This window comes from Haliaeetus leucocephalus, unplaced genomic scaffold (genome assembly GCF_000737465.1).
Source record: "Haliaeetus leucocephalus isolate CR32 unplaced genomic scaffold, Haliaeetus_leucocephalus-4.0 Scaffold110, whole genome shotgun sequence".
Lineage (NCBI taxonomy): Eukaryota > Metazoa > Chordata > Aves > Accipitriformes > Accipitridae > Haliaeetus > Haliaeetus leucocephalus.
Genome location: NW_010972546.1, coordinates 3,139,299 through 3,160,327, shown reverse-complemented (window position 1 = coordinate 3,160,327; position 21,029 = coordinate 3,139,299). Strand labels below are relative to the sequence as shown.

The 21,029-nt window shown below is 42.5% G+C and overlaps 1 protein-coding gene across 2 annotated transcripts; it reads right to left on the bottom strand.

The window, feature by feature from the left end:
• Positions 1–21,028, bottom strand: DHX8 (DEAH (Asp-Glu-Ala-His) box polypeptide 8). Of its 2 annotated transcripts, none has more exons than XM_010585644.1 (23): positions 20,447–21,028; positions 17,361–17,446; positions 16,685–16,757; positions 16,168–16,253; positions 15,425–15,534; positions 15,005–15,316; positions 14,557–14,701; positions 13,796–13,999; positions 13,182–13,269; positions 12,745–12,842; positions 12,047–12,194; positions 11,482–11,663; positions 10,861–11,055; positions 10,477–10,662; positions 9,758–9,968; positions 9,244–9,425; positions 8,337–8,477; positions 7,878–8,033; positions 6,884–7,021; positions 6,327–6,455; positions 5,072–5,268; positions 4,746–4,925; positions 1–4,199 (listed from the first exon to the last, which is right to left on the bottom strand). In XM_010585644.1, exons 1-23 carry the CDS (start codon positions 20,481–20,483, stop codon positions 3,980–3,982), a joined length of 3,504 nt encoding a protein of 1,167 aa, XP_010583946.1. In that variant the 5' UTR covers positions 20,484–21,028; the 3' UTR covers positions 1–3,979. The 2 variants fall into 2 exon arrangements, with proteins under 2 accessions (XP_010583946.1, XP_010583945.1); XM_010585643.1 differs by lacking the exon at positions 20,447–21,028 and adding an exon at positions 17,865–17,999.
• Between the last annotated feature and the right edge of the window lies 1 nt (position 21,029).

The following is a 21,029-nucleotide window of genomic DNA, read 5'->3' as shown; positions in this document are numbered from 1 at the left end:
CCTCCGATAGATTTTCTTCAAGTTTAGGAAACAAAATCTAACACTGGACTTCCATCAACAGGCTTTTCAGATGCTCTCTGTGGCAGACCTAAATGGTAGAAACTAACATTCACATTCCAAAATAGCCAGGATCTGCCACTGACTAAGTATGATCCAGTTCACTTCTACCTCCTTGCCTTTCTTCTAGTAGAAGTGAGCTAATATTGAACTCAAATAGACTTTTCTACACTCAACAAAAAACCCACTGCTTTCAGTGTAGCTTGCAAAGCAGAGCTGTGTTTGGACCGACCCACAGGCCTACCAGCTACAAGAACTACAAGATCATTTTTCAGCCAAATAAACCAGCGTATCCAGATCAGTGCAGCCCCACTTCTCCACCTCCAGTGTATGGACAGACCAGCCAGAGGATTTATGTAGGTTACAGAACATACACATACAAAACACATTTGCTAAAATCAGATACTCACTCACTGTATTCCCAGCTGGCTTGAAAGAACAATACATTTCATAAATGAAAAATTCCATGAAACTGCTAATGGGTCAGTATCACAGCCTTCTGCAATTGTCACAGAAATCTCATGAAAACTGAATTACTAAAAAACAAAACCCCCATTGTGTAAGTAGCACATTGCTGTCACACTGGCTCTGGTAACAAGCCCATTAATAAGGTTAAGGTAGTTACTATAACAGATGGAGCATGTGTGGGGCTGGCTGTAAAAATCATATTTATCTTTCTTGCATTAAGGGCAAAAGGTTGGTTTTGCATGTGTGTGTGCGTGTACACATGAATGTGTGAGTTATTCTTTTGCTGTGAATCCTTTGCTTGTGACAATCAGCTAACATGTGGAAATTGGCCTATATGGCACATACTGCTGGAGTTTGAGACAAAGGATTGTTTGCTCCACCCAGACAAAAAGATTCGTATCTCAACAAGCAGAATGAGGTCCCCAGCTAGGCGAGGGACACCACATCAAACTCTAGGGAACCAGAGGGGGGACAGGAACCAGCAATGCTTAGTCCATGCTACTTGCATTAAATGTTCCACAAGCCACAATGCTGTTGAGGAGTAGAGAGGTTCACAGATGGCTTGGAATTCATCAGAGGAACCATTCAGCATTTCACATAGCTCCTTGGTCTTCCAGGAGAGGGGCGGGGGGGAAAGCAACCATAGCTTGAGCCTTCATCTATACCCCTTCCACCTGCCCAAAGACTGGTGCCATTCTGCCAATATCTTGTGGGAATGGCACTCATTATGATCCTTCAATTTACTCTTGCTTGCTTAGTTATTCTCACACTGTCTGTATCCGTTTTTCCCCTCTGTTCACTTGTAGCTAACTACTGTTAGTTTGTTCTCTGCCAGCAGGTATAAGAATAACCCCAGTGCTTTGGCAGCCTAAGCTTTCCCCCTTAATTACAGCTGAAGCCTCTTTTCAACACCTTATCCAAATATTACTGGAAGCAAGGAACCACCTAAGTCTGAGAGAGGGCCTTTCAGTGGCTGTATTTGCTCCTGTTGCTGGCAGTAATGACACTGGAGATAGGGCAAGCACATCTGTCTCCTCCTGGCATGTTTATAGAAACTTCCACTCCACACTAGCACAGTGTACAGCACAAGACCTGCTAAAGGCAAGGAGGCTATTTATTGCTGACAAAGGGACACATGCAAAGATTGCACACACACATACATACTTATATTACTCAGGGAATTTTTAGCAGTTATGCTAAACACCTCCAAAAACATTCTAGACTAGACACATTGCCTCTGCTGGCATAATTTTTGCCTTTAGGTAAGAAATCTGTGTTACCAGTCCTAGTGCATTAACTGAGTACAGTCAAAACGAACCAGAAGATCTAGGATTTATACCATTTAAAATAATGCAGTTCATTAGACAGAGGCAGGTTGACAAGTGCTTGCACAAGCACCTCACACAGGAGAGCTCAAAGAACACTTTCCCCAGCAAGGGGCTAAAATACCTACTCAGTTATGTAAGTACTGCCAGAATAAAGCATTAAGTCTGTGGTTTTATCCTAGGACCAGGCAGCTTATTTTCAGGTTTTTTTTTTTACACAAGATAAACCAACTAAAAATCACATAAGCAGTAGAAGACATTAGGATGTTATGCTCAGAAACCTCAGGGCGGTAACAGGTTGATAAAACTTGCTTTAAAAAAAACATGTAAGCGGTTCAAGTTTGTAAGCCAGCATTCCAGTTTCACAGGCTAGTTTTGGATGTGGGGTATTGCCAAAGAAAGCAGCTGAGGTCAATGTGGAAAAGTTTCTGTAAATGAACTAAAGGATATTACTGAAAAAATTACACCAAGGAAAGAAATAACACACATAAAACAGATGACAGTTGTTCACTTAAAAAACAAAACAAAACAAATCCTCTCTGTTGATGCATTTTCCCCTACCATAAGTCAGAAAGAGGCTACACTGGAGAAGCAAATACAAAATTAATTTGGAACAGAAATACCTCGAAGTATGCTGTACAACTGGGACTTCCACTGTGTACATTTTCTCTTTTACATTTTTCACGTGACTTTTGAAAGTCAAGTGCAAATTTTTCATAGAAAAACAGTAACAGATGCAGCTGCAGAGTTTGTGGAAAGAAAATACGCTTGGAAGAGCATTCAGTAGGACAACCTTCTCTGCCTAATGCCATAATGAAAAGAGCCTCCAAACTTACGAACTTTCTAATTCTATTTAACTTTATGAAGATGTAACGCTATGGGAAAGCTCAGGGCATTTATACAACATAATAAAACAGTATATACAACATCCCTGCCCACCTTTGTACAGAGATACAGATTTCCAATATAGCTACTTTTCAGTGTGAAACTTTCTTCAAATTCACTGAATGTAAACCAACCAGCCAACTTCATTCTACTCACTTCAACAATAATGTTAGCAGATGTCCCAGCTTTGGGGAAAAAAAAAATAAATAAAAAAGTGGGTATCTGCAGCTATGGAGTCAAATAAGTTTCATCTGTTTCCAACAGAAAAAATAATTTACAGATAGCTTCAGCATGACATAGCACACACTGGATAGCCAATTTCTTTTTAAACGAGGAACTGTTACACAATGTTTTACAGACATTTTAGCTGTAAAAGCATATTCTATTAAAAAAACCCAACAGTTGTGATGTCACCAAACATTGTAAGTGGAAATAAAACACATGACACATTGTATAGAAAGTCTAAACATCTGTAACCACTTATGTTCACAGACAGAGCCGTGCTACAGAGTGGATGTGGTTAATTACTGTTTGATATACTAGCCTTCAGCACACAGGAGACGGTGATGAAGGATAAGACTTGCAGCCTGACCTGTGCCATTGTCCAAGTATAACTGACATTCTAGTTGGGTTTCAAGGGATCTTTCCTGCCTTATCCCAAAGCCACAGATACTAAATATCTCACCACAGGCGGCTTGCATAAAAGACAAATAGTTACACTGAACAGGAAAATGCATAAAATAGGAAAAAATGGAGAACAAGCAGCTTCCAAAAAACAGCCACTGTCCAAGAGCATAACTAGAAATAAATCCCTTTTAGCAGGGTAAAGAAACAAACTATTCCAGCTTCTATTTTCTGGTCATTCAGAACACAGTTAGGTTGGTGAAGAACTATTTTTTAATCATTACCTTTTTGTTGTTGTTCAGCTCAGTGCCCAGATTTCTGAGTTTTAGGTTTTGTCTCTTAAGAGCGGAATGACTAAAGAAGTGCTTCAAGAACCGTTTCTAAAATGATGTAACACGCTGAGGAGACCCAGGACATTTGTCATGCAGCTGTGGAGTCTGAGGGGCAGCTGACATGAGCACACATCGCCCTCTTGTGCTTTTGCTCTGAAAATACTTACTTTCTGCTCATTTTGTAGGCAAGCTTTAATTGAATGTCCTTTTTTTCAGGACAGTTGAAACAGCGCATAAATCACAGTCCCACAAATATAAAACCAGTAAGAGTCCAGGAGGAAACAAGGCTCATCGCCGTCTGAATGCACGTGATATCCTCCAAGCATTGGGCTCCTCATAGCGATTGTACAGGGGTTCCAGTCGCTGCTGCTTTTTCTGTTTGCTGAGCTTGGTTGGATCAGAAACCTTGAAGAAAGCTGGTGCAAACTCCACCAGCCAGCGAGGATCAATAGTCGTCACTTCACGCATATATTCCTTGGTGGTTAGCACCAGTTCGTGATATACCACCCTGTAAAAAGGGACAGCAACTCTGGAAATCAGTTTTTCCAAACAAGAGAGAAGGCAAGGGGCTGGAGTATCTAAGCTTGCCCCTTTACCTCTGTTTTACCCTCGCTCAGCATAAGGGTCCTTATAAGCTCCAACACAGGCTCCAAAAGAACCATCCAGAAGAGCTACCTTCTTTTTCCTCTCCTACGTCACAACTACTCTTCAGCATAGAACTACTTCATTCCATTTAAAACAATTCTCTCTCTCCTCACTCCGACCCTCTCCCTCAATGCTCAGTGTTTTAAACTCACTTCCACAATACAGAAACACAGAACTGCAGGCTTCAGGCCTGCCCTTGGCTCAAAAAGTAAGTCTCATCTCTGCACAGGCACTAATTCTAGCAGCAGGAAAAGCCAAAAGCAGACTTGAAACTTTTCTCACTCTGCTCATTGGTGAGAAATCAGCAGCCTATACTTTGATCTGTACTCCACAAATCATGCACACCACAACCTTTTCAGTTATACAGTCTGAACTGAAATAGAAAATTACAGGACACTGCCTTCCTTACCATTCTGGCTGCCTGTTGAAAAGAGCACTCGATGGGTGGATATAGACTACTTGTTGATCAATGAGTGTCCGATAACCTTCCTGGGGATCCTTCTTTGCTGCATTTCGGAAGAAGCCACTACAGATGGCCTTCTGGACTCGAACTGTTGCCTTCCCACAGGATACCACATCCAGCTTGTGCCTGACAGACAAGAGTTGGGGGGGGGGGAAGAGTTCTCCAGATTTGGGTGCAGCTACCAACATCAGATTAGCAAATTTTGTTTAGCTACTATAGTGCAAGAACACTAAGAAAACAAAGTCACTACTTGTCCTTCTCGTCATGCTCACCTGTCCATAATGCCCAACATCTGCTTGCGGATGTCCTGTGCCCTGCGTAAGGACCGGGCCTGGATAAAATTTTCATAGCACCAGGGATTTGAAAACTTATTATTCTTCCAGGAATTGTACACAGCCAGCAGAGTGAGGTGGTCACCTTCTGTCTGATGGAATTTGGCTTTCTTTTGGTCAGCAAGTGCTTGTTTATCCTAACACATAAAATATGTATCAATCAGGTATCTACATTGCAGAGACAATCCTTGTGCAACGTGAAGGACATGGGCTGCTTGTCATTCATACCATGACTTTTTAAGTCTACCAAGGTAAGACTGAGAAGACAACACATAATTTTCAGTGGTGAGTGACTAAGGACCAAGTGATGAAAATCCAAAAGTCACTGGGACCGCTCTCACTAAGCCAAAACTATGCCTGTATGAAAGGAAAGCCTAGAACTGTTTTCACCAAAGAGAGATCTCATGTAGATTCTCCTAAAGACTCTCCCATGGGTGACAAGGACCTGACTGAAGAATTTTTTTTTTTCCAAACTGATACTTTTATTCAATTTCAGTCCTATTTTTGAAAAGACACTTCAAAGTAAATGGCTTATTTATACTGTAGGCAGTATATGCATGCACTGAACTAGCAAGCTTTTTATTGCTCTAGAAGCAACCTCAATCACTCATCAACAAAGTTGCTGAAGCAGTAGCTTTGACCCTGCTGACCTACCCACTTCTCCAACCTGCAGATAAAACATGAATCAAACACTGTGGCTACATAGGTCAAAACTGAAGTTAACAGACTAAACTGCAGCAGGCCATCATAATGAAGAAACAATGGATTCAAGAAGAGTCATCTGCTGTTGAGGAATCCTACCACAGCATAGTCTGCTGCTTGCTGACTTAAAAAAAATCAGCACATGATAGGATTGCCAGGAAGAAATACATTCTGTGTATCTGAAAATGACAAAGGCATTCTGAACTCCAGAGCTGGGACTGACTTGGTTTAGGGTTGTATGTGTTTACCGGGAAATGCAAAAGGGAATGTGAGACCTCTAACTTCCATCTTCCCATCTGCAAAGAAACTACCAACATCCACAGCTACAGGGTGTTTAACCAAAAAAAGGTACATCAGAAATGTAATGTATGAGCGAACAGCCTTAACCAAGCTACAGGTTTATTTTGGCAAATATGCTGACTCTCTAACACCTGAGGCAGGCACACAAAACCATCCTAACCGTAACACTGTTGCTCTTGGCTGCATTCCTTACCTTTGGCCTGTAGAACACATTCTGTACAGAAAGCATGGAGACTATTGTCAACATTTCCTCACTGCATCCCAGATGTACAGACATGATCAACATCTTACACAACATAGGCTCCAAGGGGAATTCTGCCATCTGCAAGAAACCTGTTTCAGGGTACCTGCAACATCTTGGAAAAATCTTGAGTTCTCCCCATGCAAAAGAGAGCAATGTCCTTTCTTCTGTGCTTCCTTTCCAAATCAGTGTGCTTTACCCAGAATAACTTTGCTCAACATGAAGCAAATTATTTGTCTATATTCACTATCACAAGAATATCCCAATACTTACAGGAAATTTTTAGACATTAACAAAAGTAACCTTACGAATAAGGAGAAAAATAGCTGCTTCTTAAAAAAGCAGAAGGTATGTAACTATGGTAAGTGAAAAAGCTACCAATAAAACACAAGAGAATAATAGGAAGAGGAAACCAACAGTGTTAGGCAAGTCCTCGTACAACTACTCTCATGTTACCCCCTAAGTATTTGCAACCGAGCCACTGCTAAGAAGTATTCTATTTTGCCTACCCTGCGCCCAAGTCGAGTGAGCAGTCCCTCATCATCCAGAGCTCCCAGGGTGTACAGCTGCTCCATGGCAGTTATGAGAGTTTCCATTGGAGGAGCATCCATAAAGTCAAAGGAGAGCAAATCATTGATGCCCATAGCCTGAACAGAGGGAGTGGAAAAAAACGAAGTTAAAACACTGCAAAGGAAAACACCAAATTCCAGCCAGAGATATATAACCATCAAACAATGCGGCACTACAGAACTTTAAGCAACCCTAGCCTCATGTCCTTATCCTGACTGTAACCACAGTCACAAATACATGGCTCTATTTCTACACTTGAGATAATCCACATTGACCCATGTCTTTCACCCACCATTCAGTTTTACAGTCTGTTTTCTTTGGTACTGTTCCATATATCTCTCACGCAAGATGATTCAATCAAGGAGACACATAGGCTCAATGCTGGTTTTGAGGACTTCCTGCCTTGTAAACCAGTGTGGCTTGACAGCTCCAATGGACACTAAACATGTCTGTAACCTTCCCCTTGTTACCAGAAAGGAGGAAAAGCAGCAGCTTCCCCAGCTGCTACGTACTGAGTTAGACCCAGTTTGCGGACTCCCAGAGGAACGGTACACACTTAGAAGATGCATATGTTTGGAGATCAGAAATCACTCTAAAATGGTGTGCCTTATGTGTTAACAACAGAGATGTACTTTACATAGGAAAGGTGTACTGCCCGTAAGACTCCTGTTTCTCAAACCTGCAACTAACTGTTCTGTGCAGCTGAGACTTGTAATTTAGGTGGATATTCAACATTATAACCCTCAACAGAAAAATACAGGAGCAAGCTCAGTGCCTGAGAATTGCATTTGATGCAGTCTCCATTCCAAAATACCTCTGTTCACTAGAAGGATCTGAAATTGCAGAAGTACTTCATGAGGCTCAAAGGCAGAGATTCATTTATTGAAATACTTATGATCACGTTGGCTTGCTACAAGTTGGTGAAATACCCACCTTCAGGGAAAGTACTGTACTGGCCAAATTTGTTCTCTGGATTTCAGGCACATTGGTGGTTAGCATTTCATCTCGATAAGCACGCTCTGTATACAACCTATAGCATTTTCCTGGTCCTGTTCTCCCAGCCCTTCCTGCTCGCTGCTTTGCTTGAGCCTAAAGGTAACAAGGCATCTCAGTGAACAGGTGCAAACCGGCAGAGGAAAAAAACAAGTAAAATAAATTGATTAATTATTCACAATTTTACTAGTGTTAACAGAAAGAGATTTCCAGTACAACCCAGGAAAGTATATATTCCTTAGGCACAGCCTCAAGGATTCTCAGGGAGTCATCAAAAACGCGGTTTTATCACTGCCTCACTTTGCTTCCATGTGCTTGGACACCACGTCATCAAGATACACTTTACCAGGAAGAAAAAAACCCAACCAACCAAACTAACAAAAACCACAGAATGCCTACTTGTGAAATTGGTGTAACAACCAGCTGGTCAATTCCAGTCTTGGAGTTATAAACCTTCTGCTTCACAAAGCCAGGATCGACTACATAATATATTCCATCAATAGTCAAAGATGTCTCAGCAATGTTAGTGGCGATGACAACCTGCAAACAACAGTTTGATTCAGTACCAGTTCTGTCTCTGGCTGCCAAGCCAACCATGCTGCTGAACTTGAACAATCCATTCTACATTATACGAGCAGTTTGTTATAAATGCAACTACTATCATTTAACATCAAAAGGAGAAATGTGTTCACAAAAGAACAGAAAGAATTGTTATCTACAGTCAAAGATGGACAGGTTTTAAGTATCTAACCTGTTTTAGATTTGGGCAATACGGGAAAAGAGCATGATAAAATCTGTAATTAAAAGCAAGTGAAAGATCATTTTAAGTTTGTAAGCAGACTGCACTGACTTCAGGGAGAATTTTTGCCTATCACTCAAACACAGTCCATATTTAGAGAAGAACCTTCCAGAGATTATATCTCTAGATATTCGCTAGCTGTTTGGTAGGAGATTTACATTCATCCAACAGGAACCGCATTTAGATTTCACTAAAGTTAATATCCTTGAAAGGCAGCATTAAAAAACACACCAAGAACATTCCACACAGAGGTTTGCTATACGAGATGTTTTTATATACATTTTCAAAGGCTTAGGTAACATGTATAGGCATGGACGCAATCAAAAACATGCTCTAAGCTACATAAAAGCCACCTTTTCTCCAAAACTACATCATTTTATCTGAAGTTGTAACAGAATCAGAAGTGCTAAAAAAAAAAAAAATAACAAGTAGTATGATTAGCAGTGTAATGCACCCCACTATTAAAATGTATCAGCAGAAGACAAAGTCACACTTAGCTGAAATTACCTTTCTGCTTCCTGGTGGGGCTGGGTCGAAGATCCTGGTTTGCATTTCACTGGGTAAAGCTGAATATACTGGTAGGATAATTAACTCTGGAACATCAGGTCCTAGAGATTTCATCCTCTCATAGAGGATTTCACAGGCAGTGTCAATCTCTTCCTGACCAGTCAGAAACACCAAAATGTCACCTACATGGGAAGTAAATTAAAACATCCCCAGAATCAATTCTGTTCAATACAGCTCCTGCATTACCACATTTCTATGCCTCAACCTTTTCCATTTAAAGCAGAGGAGCCCCAACTTTTGCTAGCTCCTGGGCAACAACTCTTAGCCAGAAGCAACATACTTCAGTCTTTCATCCAACTTTTTCAGCATTTACTGTATTTGCAAACAACAGAGGATAGTGCTGAGAGCATTCTACTCATGTTACTAATACATGATCCATGACTTATATAAAGACCTTGCTCATAGGTATCAGAGTCCCTGAATCACCAATAACCCTAGACCATTCTCTACTCACCTGGTGGCTCTGTTAAGTGGATCTGCATTACTGTAATCAGACTGGCATCCAAATAATCTGTCTCCGGCTCTTTTGTGTACAGAATTTCTACTGGGTATGTTCTGCCAGGAATTGTGAAGATTGGAGCTTCGTAGAAATACTGAGAGAATTTCACAGCATCCAGTGTTGCTGATGTCACTATCAGCTTCATATCCTGCCGTTTCTGCACTGTCTATAGCAGGATAGAAAGTTCAAGTCATTTATTGCCTTTGGGACTATTAACATATGGCACTTGACTTAAATCAGAGAAATATGACCAGTAATATCAGGCGTTTTAATGTCTGTGTAGAGGGGCAGCTCATTCCAGTATCCAGAATTTCAAAAAATTGACCACTAAGGTCACACTTCAAACCTTTCTTAGCAGCACCTATCACAGAAAGCCTTTGTCAGAGAACGAAGAGCAAAGCAAGAACACTCCTCTGCTCATCCATCATTATAAGCATCCTGGACTGCCAATTCTCATTGTTTCTGATGAATTTTGCTTGCTTTGTCTTCACAGAGAGGCTTATCTTAGGAAAAGTTGGGCTACAAACCCTTATGAGCATTTGCTTTGCTTAAGAAGAGACTCTTGGAGCACACGAATGAACTTGACTTTTGTGACCCTGCCTCTCCCCGTGTGCTCCTACCCATAAGTAGCACACAGAGGACACTGAAGCAATAAAAATCAAATGCTACATTACCTTCTTCAGGAGTCCAAAGAGCACATCTGTATGTATGGTCCTCTCATGGGCTTCATCCAGCATGATAATGGCATACTGGGTCAGATCAGGATCTATCAAGCACTCCCTCAGTAACATACCATCTGTCATGTATTTGATAACAGTTTCAGGGCTAGTGCAGTCTTCAAATCGAATGGTGTAGCCAACCTAGAAAGAAGAGTTGCACAGAAACTGAAGCTAGAGAATTAAGTTATAAGCACCATTAATTCCCAGTTTGATTATTCTGCAAGCTCATTTTACAGCCTACAAGGAAGCAGACACATGGACACACAGGCAGCTCCAGTACTGATTTTTCCTACTTTTCCTCATGCTTATTTTGTCATGTTCTTCAGCATGGAAATTCACCTCTTGTCCCAAGCAGCAACCAAATTCCTCTGACACCCTCTTCGCAACAGACATTGCAGCCACTCTGCGAGGCTGAGTACATCCAATCTTTCCTCTTGACGTATACCCCGCCTCAGCCAGGTATTGGGTAATCTGTGTTGTTTTCCCAGATCCTGTCTCTCCAATAACAATCAGAATCTGGTTGTCATGCACAGCCTAGGAAAGATCATAATAGATACACTTGTCAAAATTTAAAAACAAAAAAACAAACAAACCAACCAAACAAAATCAACATAGTATATCTAGGACTAGACTGAGCACCTACTGCTCTTGCTCCAGCTGGCCCAGACCAAAAATCATACAAGTGTTCTTACTGATCAAGTCAGCAAACTGCTTAACCATTTAGCTAATTCATCCCTTGGCAACATGATCCTACTTTCAATTTTGACTTATTACAACAAATATCTGGAGCTTTATTAAAATATACAGATATATATAATCCTTTAAAATAATTATTCCAAATATATACAGTTCTGCACCTAAAATTATCAACTGGCTATTCACCTGTCAACAAGCTAAACCAAGAATATTTCTTTTAAGTTATTGCTTGCTCAAACAAGAATGCCATTTCAAGAGTCTTACCTGTATCAGCTGCTCCTTCAGTCTGAAGATTGGGAGACTCTCTCTCTGCTCAATAATGGAAAGCTGGGTCTTCTTACCATAAGAAGCTTTGTTGCCACCAAATGCATGTTTCTTCCACTCTGGAATGTCATTGGGCATCATCCCAATACCTCGCATGTTTGCAGCTATTTGTCTTCCATCCACTGGAAAAGAAAACAATTTTACCATTACATCTAGGCTCACACAGCACAGACCCCGATGATCCTGCTCCTATTGTTCCACCTTCTATGCTTGTGGTTTTAAGTATTTTTTTAAGTTCCTACATCTATACCCCCACTATTACATTAAGTTCAATGTAAAAAAATTGCTTCACCATCCATTGCACCTTTTAATGCATCCTTGACAGATCACAGGATATACCTGTACATTTCCCTTGACATTCCTACTTCCACTTTAGTAGAAAAGCATTTCTTCTTTGCCTCGCTTTTAAAATGAGGCAGACAAACACAGTATCAAGACATTTCTCCCGGGTTGCTCAACTATAACAAAAAAGGCACAGTTCACACTTAGATGTGTTCAGACACACCATCAGGGAGAGGATCCACCCAGTGTGTGTTGAGTCCCATAGGGATAGAATCCATCTCTGCTTCTCTCTGGGCTTGTTTAAGTTCTCGTCTTTCTTTAGCTAAAGCACTCTGCATCATTGCAGCCTGGGACAAGGAACCATCTGGATTCTGGAAAGCAAGAAAAAAGTTAAAGATTTCAAGCATTCCCAAGCCTTCAACTTCAATTATCTCTGTCATCACTGGCCTTTAGAAGTGTCTTCTGAAGACACTTTAAAAGATGTTAACTTTTTATCTATTTGACTTCCAGGATATTTCCATTAGCCCAGCCTCATGAACTTCCATGGTCATAACTAATATGGAGCATCCCTACACTGTCCAGACAGAAGGATTATGGGCACAACTAATGAAAAACAAGCATTTCTGCACCATCTTCTACTTTCAAAAGGTAAGAAAAAGCAGAACAGAGGAAGTATGTTCTAACACGCTTATGTGAAATAGTTTTTGCTGCAGGCTAACGCGCATTTCAGTTCTATGATTCCACTTCACTGTCACCAGTTAAGTAAGAATCCTGCTTTGTAAGTAAAGAAAGGAACTTCAGTTCAGTGGTAATGTTTTTCAGGGCTCTCAGTAATGTCCAGGTGGAAAACTGGTTATTAAATTCCCAAATACTTATTTAATTAAATCAAGTATATTGGTTTTAGTTCTGGAAATCTCTTACCTTTACTATTTTAATAGGACTCATATCCATGCTCTGTTTAGTATGACCTCGAAGAAACGGTGGCTCTTCTTCAACTAGCTCAATCTCAAGGTCCTCATCTAAATCCACAAGTGACAACTTTTATAGAAAAATTAAACATCTTTTTTTCAGGTACATAAAAGTGCCTTTTCAAACGGTGCTTCCTGTGCACTCTTGATTGTGATGTACTTATGATAGTTTCAAAAGTGAAAACACAATAAGTAAAAAGAATGCACAGACAGGGTTCATCCAAATGTCACTAATCACAAGGCTAGAGCAACACTAGTTCCAAATGTTTAAGATGACAGCAAGTTGTGAGCTGCTTCACACCTACTTATATCATCATCTCTTTTTGAATCACAACATGTCCAGAAACACAAGGAATTTACAACAACAATAAGACTACTTGGAAATATTACCTTCTTCATCATCAACTTTAGGAAGAATCCCAGTCTCCTCATCAAAGTCAGGAAACTCTTCCTTGGAAAGCACATTAGCTGCAATCATCTGGGAAGAGAGTGAATACAACACGAGTTTGTCCCCATGAACAGAACAACTCGTGCCTACGAGGTCTCGGTTCTAATGCTATTGCCAGGCTTGTAAAACAGGAACAAAGGAATGTTGTGATTTCAGAACAAAGGAATGGTCCTATATTCTGGCACACCTCTCCCCAAGTCATCCAGTCTCTGAGCAAATAGTCCTTTTGTTGTTCTGAATACCATCAGTGTCAGACAGCTGGCTTATACATGGCAGGAGTGCACTAATAAACAAATACCACCTAAGTGTCACTGGATAAAGATCATGATCCCCCAGGTCAGTGACCTCTGGAGGTTACCTAGTCCAACCTCCTGCCCAAAGCAGGGCTACCTTCATAGCTAGAACTAAGCTAGAAGTCCCAAATCACAAGAAGGCAGTAATTCAGAGGTAAGGAACAAGTTAAACAAACAAACAATCAAGGAGCTGTATTCTAGTTCACGAAATTCCCTAGCAATTTTACTGACTGACACCCTATTTACCTAAATACAAAACACACCTGTTTTATTTCCCATTTCTCTGGGTCTGAAATTCGGGTGAGGCGTTTCCGTTCAAGGCTATCATCCTCCACCTCTGGGGCATTCACCAGGGACAGGTGACTGGGTCTGTCCGGGTTTCTCATAGAGGTTTCTTCATTGGTTTCTCCAACCAGGTTTCTCCTCCGGTTTGGGTTCAAGTCTTCCCCAGTGTCTTGATCAACATCCTGCATTAGATTAACTAATCAATCAGCTCTACCTGTACTACACATCTCCTTATCTATTAACACTGGTGCTTCCTCTAACACAAGAGAAAAAGCAGAGTATATTTCTCAGAGAAACGAGTGCCAACAACAGCCCATACGCAGAAAATGCTATTTTGCGTGTGTTTTTTTCAGCCGGTATTGTGAGGTAAGTACACCCCAAGGCCTGGAACACTCTACTCTGCCTTGGCAATGGCAGTGATTTCATTTAAAATGAAATGCTTCTCTTATACTGAAAAAGGAAGACAAACATAGCAACAGCTTGAGGTTTGCCTTGTCACTTAGCTAACATGTCATGTCAAAAAATTGTTAGGAACATTACGTCAAAAACAAGAACCTACAGAAAATGAGTAAAAAGTAATAGGTCACAAATAAAAAAACTGAGTTACTGTTCTGTAACTACCACTTGAAGGGTTATGTATTAGCTTCCATCAGAAAGAGCAAAAAATAGCAGAGAGGCATAATCTTTAAAAATTTTGGCGCCACAAACTCTTATAAGCACTATAGGATGTCTTCCACACCTTCATGCTCAGGCTGGTTTTGGATCCAGTAAAGGATAACACTTTGACTTTTACTCTTTGTCCTTTGCTCACAACGTCGGCAACATTGGCAACCCGTCCTTCTCTTCGAAGCTCTGAGATGTGGACTAAGCCCTCCCAACGCTTCCTGTACGTGAAACAAACAGAGGGGCATGAGATGTTGTACATTATTACTCCAACAGTTCTTCAGATCATTCAGAGTCTGGATTAAAATATTTTTTTTGTCAACTGATTGTTTGTGTACATTCATGAAGTGTTTTTTATACGGAGAACATTCTCTACTGTCGAATTCATTTTTCTGAAACAGACCTTAATTTTGGCATCAAAACCCAGGATACCTTATTGTAGCCTCATGACCTCTTTAAGATACTAGCAGAGAAGAGAAGTCAGATGGAATAGTACCAGATTTATTGTGAACATCAGAAGGTACCTTAGTCCTTCCAGCTGCACAAAGCATCCAAATTGCATTATACTGGTGACTTTGCCGTTGTAAATGTCTCCAATGGAAGGCTCCTCAGGTGGCGGACGGTCTATGTGCTTGTCTCTCCATCTCTCATTGCTCTTCTCGATGTACTTCTCTCGATCCTTACGGTCCCTACTGGGACTCTGACTCCTGCTCCTTGATCGGTATCTGGATTTTCCCCTGTTCTTATCCCGAGTCCTAGAACGAGACCTAGAGCGAGATCTGTGCCTTCGTTTCCTGTCCCTGCTACGACTTCGACTCTTCCTCTTTTTCTTCACCCTAACAAACAAACATTACATATTTGCAGTGAGATTGCACATATGAACAGAGTAAGCAGGCAATACCAACTGCCAGTACCCATCCCCCAAAGACATACTAGAAACCTACCGGTGGTCACTGCTCCTTTGCTTGCCTTGCCTGTCTGCACTAGGCATCAGAGCTTCAAGTTCTTTAAGTGCATCAGCTGCCACCTTCACATCATCTTCATCCAGCATGTTCTGCAAGAACAGAGAATCATTCTGTAAGAAGGCTGATAAGAAGTCTGCCACAGAGATTTAATCTACAGAAAGGATAATCATATGCATCTCTATTTAGAAGGAATGTAAGATTAAAAAAAAAAATAAAAAAATCAGACAGAATACGTGATACAGGAAAAAAAAAGTAAAAAGCTATCCCCCTATTTTGCCAAAACATTGAGACAATTCTGCTTTTATACAAGACAGCTTCATCTCAACACCTCAAATTATTACAGAAATATAAAATGCAAGTCTCTCATAGCATCTGAATGCCCAAAATTTCTATCTAGTTTGTAACCCTACTACTTTAAACATTACGTGAGAAAGGCCAGGCTACAAATTTCACGTCACAAGACCCTCATCTTCCAGGTATTCTGCAAAACAGCATCAGCATGGCAATTGCTGTAACAGCTATTCTTGATAACTACATGCAATAACACCAGCCTTCTGCCTTTTTTGCATTTCATTTCTCATAGTCCACTTTTATCTACACATTAGCAGAAGACACTCAAATTAACACGAAAAAAACTTGAAACTAAACAAACAAACAAAAAAACAAACAAAAAAAAGATGTTTTCATCTACTCACAAAAGAAATCTGAAAATATGACCTTACCCTGATGTTGGGATTGTCTGGCCTGCAAAGGGCTGGAAACAATTCTTTCAACTTTTCCTTCTCCGATTTGGGTTTGACAACTGTCTCTGATTTTGAGATTTAAAACAAAAAACAGACAAAAAACTCCAAAACTTAGAAGAGCTAGAATGATTCACTCTTGATTTTTCTGTAATTGAATATAAAGTTTAACTTTCATCTGAGTGCAAAGGTTGATAGAGATTTTACAAAGATTCAATTCAAAGATTACAACGTTACCTTCCTAGTATTGGTGAATCTGTGAAATACATAATACTGTAAATAGTGTACTCGGTACATTTTTAGTGCCTAAACAGCTTTGCTAATCTACCACTAACAACAGAGAGGCTCCCAGTGCAACAATAAGATATGAAGTCTTGCCTTACAAGACTAGAACAGTAACTACATCAATCTCACCAAACACATTCAAAAACTACAAAAGACTAAGAGTTTTGCTTTTCTTTTTATACTGAACCAGTAAGAGGGACAAGATCAGGCGTACCTTTGCTCGTAGATGGTTTTGGTGGAGGCCGCATTGTCTGTATGAGACGTAGTAAATTACTAATAAGCGAATCCTGAAAAATTTAATAAAATACTTCAGTCTAAGAAATTACTACAACACTGTTTTTCATTATTAGAAGGCACACGTGAGGGTTGATTAGCAGGTCAAAAGAAGCCCAATTCTGAAGATGCACGTTCGTTTTTAGAAAGTATCACTGGACTTCATGTACATCCTAAAAACACATAATAAGTTGAATCTGAAAATGACCACAAGAATTCCATTTCTACTTGTTATTTTTAATCACCTATTTAATCAAACTACAGTTATTTCTGAGGAACTCACAAGCCCAGCATCTAAGTATCATATACAGACTTACGACAGCGTTTGCCTTCAGGAAAAGTTGTTTCTTCCATATTTTACATGCTCAACGAGACAACAAGCATGCTGTTCAAGTCCTCAGAAGAACGCTTCACAAAGACTACAAAAGTTTTTAAAAAAGGAGGGAGGGGGAGGCTTGGCTTGATGAGTCAGGAATACTCAAAAGCTAATTAGCGCATCATTTTCCAATTGAAGAAAACCAATAATCACTCCTCACACCTCTCTCTTCAAAACAAGAAGCTCTACAAAATCTACCAGGACAAGAAGAGCACATAAATAACCTTCAGATCTCACTCACAGTGAACTCGGCGCCATTCTTTAAAAGAACTGCCTTAAACGTGTCAAACGTAGTATTTTTCTCAGCAAGACTTATCACAAACTCGGCTGCAAAGAAAGAGCAGAAAGTAAGTTAGAACAAACAATTAAAAGGCAGTATAAGTACTTTGTATTTGGGCAAATGCTGTTCTCCCGGCAACCTACTCAGTCCATCTAGCTACAGAAAGGCTGTAACGCTGCTCGCAATAGCAGCAGCTTCCTTTCCGAGTCCTTTTGCAGAAGCCCCGATAGAAGTATTTTCTCACGCTCACGACAAGGTTTTTTGGAAGAAAAACCGCGGGGGTCTTCTGAATTCGAAAAGCCCCTTCGTCAAACGCGCCCCGGCCGGCAGAGAGGGCTACAACAGCCCTTCGCGTCGCTGCCGTCGGGCCCGTAACGCCGCAGGCGGGCTGCCGTGCCGCGGGCCGCGCTCGCCGCGGAGATCCCCAAAGGCAGCGCAGCCCTCGGGCGGGCCCGCCCCGCTCACCCAGGTCCTTGTCGTTGATGCCCAGGTGGTTGTCCAGCTCAGTGCAGACCTTAGAGACCAGCGACAAATACTCGAGCTTCGCCAGCTCCTCCGCAGCCACCAGGTCCGCCATGATTCCGCCCTCAGCCACCGCACGGCCCCACCCCTCCCCACTTCCGCATCCGGGGCGCGACGGAAGCGGTGAGGTTGCCGCGGGCGGGTCGCGTCGGCCCCGGTCGGCGGCAGGGCCCGAGGCGCTGGGGCCGCTCAATGACACCAGCTCCGTGATCCGTGGCGGACGAGGGAGACGGCGGGGCTGCGACCGGTCGGCGCTCTTGGCGGGGGGCGGCAGCCGGCCCCCCTCAGTGGCGAGAGCGGCAGGGCTACTCTTTTTCTTCTACGGGGATGCTTGCATCCACGCATGGCAGGCGCGGAGCGGGGCGCAGCCGTCCGGTTCAGCCGCGGGCAGCGGCCAGGGAAACCCTAGTCCCTGGTTTGAGCTCTGCCTCTTTCTTCACGTCTTCTCCCCGCGGTCTCCTGTCTGCCTCCATGCCCGCGTACCTGCTCTGAACAAGCCCCTGTGCGCAGGCAAGTCAGCCATGGCTGGTTGCCCAGGGCCCTTTAGTTGCCAACAGATGGCAACAGCCCAAGTGGGTAACAGCAGTATAGAAGCACAGCTGGAAACTCCACGGCAGGGGAGAGAAGAGCATAGCAGAAATCAACAATTTGGCCGCATTGGCTTTGTGTGGCAAGGTTGAGGGGGGGTTTACAGGGGTGGCTTCTCTGAGAAGCTGCTGGAATCTTCCCCTGTCTCCGACACAGCCAATACCAGCAGGCTCTAAGATGGACCCGCCACTGGCCAAGGCCGAGCCAATCAACAAGAGCGGTAGCGCCTCTATGATAACATATTTAAGAAGGGAAAAAAAACGTTGCTGGGACAGACAGAAACGGCAGCCAGAGAGAGGAGTGAGAACGTGTAAGAGAAACAACCCTGCAGACACCCAGGTCAGTGCAGAAGGAGGGGGAGGAGGTGGTCCAGGCCTGGACCATTCCCCTGCAGCCCATTGTGATGAAGACCATGGCGAGGCAGGCTCTCCGCCTGCAGCCCGGGGAGTACCCCATGCCAGAGCAGGTGGGTGCCCGAAGGAGGCTGTGACCTCATGGGAAGCCCACCCTGGTGCAGGCTCCTGGCAGGATCTGTGGAGAGAAGAGCCCATGGACCACGTTTTCTGGCAGGACTTGCAACCCCATGGGGGACCCACGCTGGAATGGTTTGTGAAGAACTGCAGTCCGTAGGAACAACCCACGTTGGAGAAGTTCATGGAGGACTGTCTCCTGTGGGAAGGACCCCACGCTGGAGCAGGGGAAGAGTGTTATGAGTCCTGCCCCTGAGGAAGATGAAGCAGCAGAAATAATGTGTGGTGAACTGACCATAAACCCCATTCCCTGTCCCCCTGCGCTGCTGGCGGGGGGAGGTAGAGAATCCAGGAGTGAAGTTGTGCCTGGGAAGAAGGGAGGGGTGGAGGGAAGATGTTCTGAGATTTGGGTTTATTTCTCATTACCCTACTCTGGTTGATTGGTAATAAATTAATTTTCCCCAAGTTGAGTCTGTTTTGCCTGTGCCAGTAATAGGTGAGTGATCTCCCCTGTCCTTATCTCAACCCACAAGCCCTTTGTTATATTTTTCTCTCCCCTGTCCAGCTGAGGAGGGGGGAGTGATAGAATGGCTTTGGTGGGCACCTGGCACTCAGCCAGGGTCAACACACCACATTGGCAAATACAAAAAGCACTGCAGAGAGGTGACAAGCAGGGAGGATTTCAGAACAGGACATGGAGCTTCTTCGTCCCAGCTTCAGGGAGGAAGCTGACTAGTTACCATTTTAGTGTGATCTCGATGATACAGTGAGGAGCAACACTCTGCAACAGCTCTGTAAGAGGTGCTGGTTTAGGAAGCATATTTTGAAGACAGGATCAGAGACTTTCTTCATTAGTCTTCAACTAGTCGATGCTTTGTTTGTGTCCTTCAGTGGGACAGATAGAGGAAAATGCTGAACTGCTGAGTAAAAACTTCAGTCCAGCAACTCACAGGCTCCTATTTTACCATCTAGAGTGCATCAGGCAGCATCTAAACTAGAACCTAAGGAATAATGTTTAACACCTCTGTCATTTGGGGGATATAACTGCCAGCCCTGGGAGGAGAGAAGGCTGCTAAGGCTGTTCCTCCTGTAAAGTCTGTTGGGTAGTTTTGCAGCTTTAGAAAAAAAAACAACCAAACAAACAAAAAAAACCCAAAACCCACACACCAAACCACCACCCCCTAAACCCAGCTGTTTCCTGGTATTTGTAAACTGAGCTTTTTTCCAGTCAGAGATGACCTCTCTCATGCTTGTTCACGTCGAAAGCATTAAATGCCAAAGCATACAAGAAAACAATGCAACAAACAGCATGCACTCGTCACCAAACACCACTGGCGGGAAAGCAGCAATCTTTTTAGTTTGTGGTACAAAATGCATTTTCTCCTCACTGAAATGGACGCCGTTAAGCAACAGCTAGTGGATGAGCTTGCTTTAAAAATACATATATGCAAAAATGCATATTCTCACCTGCTATAGTGGACAGCTTAAAACAGCAGTCACCCATGAGTCACTCTCACAAGGTGTTTTGGCATGACATGCAGTAGTTTTTCTTAAGACTCGAGATGGAGACATCAGTCCTGTTTCTTGCTCTCGTTGTGCAGGTTGTGCAAATGTCATTAGATTCTGGTGATGCAGATGCAATCCAGCCAAAAAGTCTCATCACAGTCCTTCTTTTTCAAGTTACAAAATACTTACATTCAGGACAGAAGTGCAAAATTATGCAAGGAGGAAACAACTAGTTAGTCTGACTAACAGGCGCTACCTCCAAAGTAGCAGTGAAACAGAGTGTGGTCCACTCCGATCAGCCACACAGAAACACCCTGTGCACTGGTCACTCTGCTGAAGCATCAGCCATGATAAAGCACTGAAAAAAGAAAGCTGCAATCTGAGGCAGCAGAGTCCACATTCACAAGGCCAAGTATGTTACCATCTTTGCATTAGAGATAGAAGTCTTATCCAGGAAACACCAAGCCTCCTGTTGAAGGCGTAGCTTGAGAAGAAGCCCCAGAAGTTTGTCTCCCTGTGACTTGCCTTTGTACTGGAATATGCT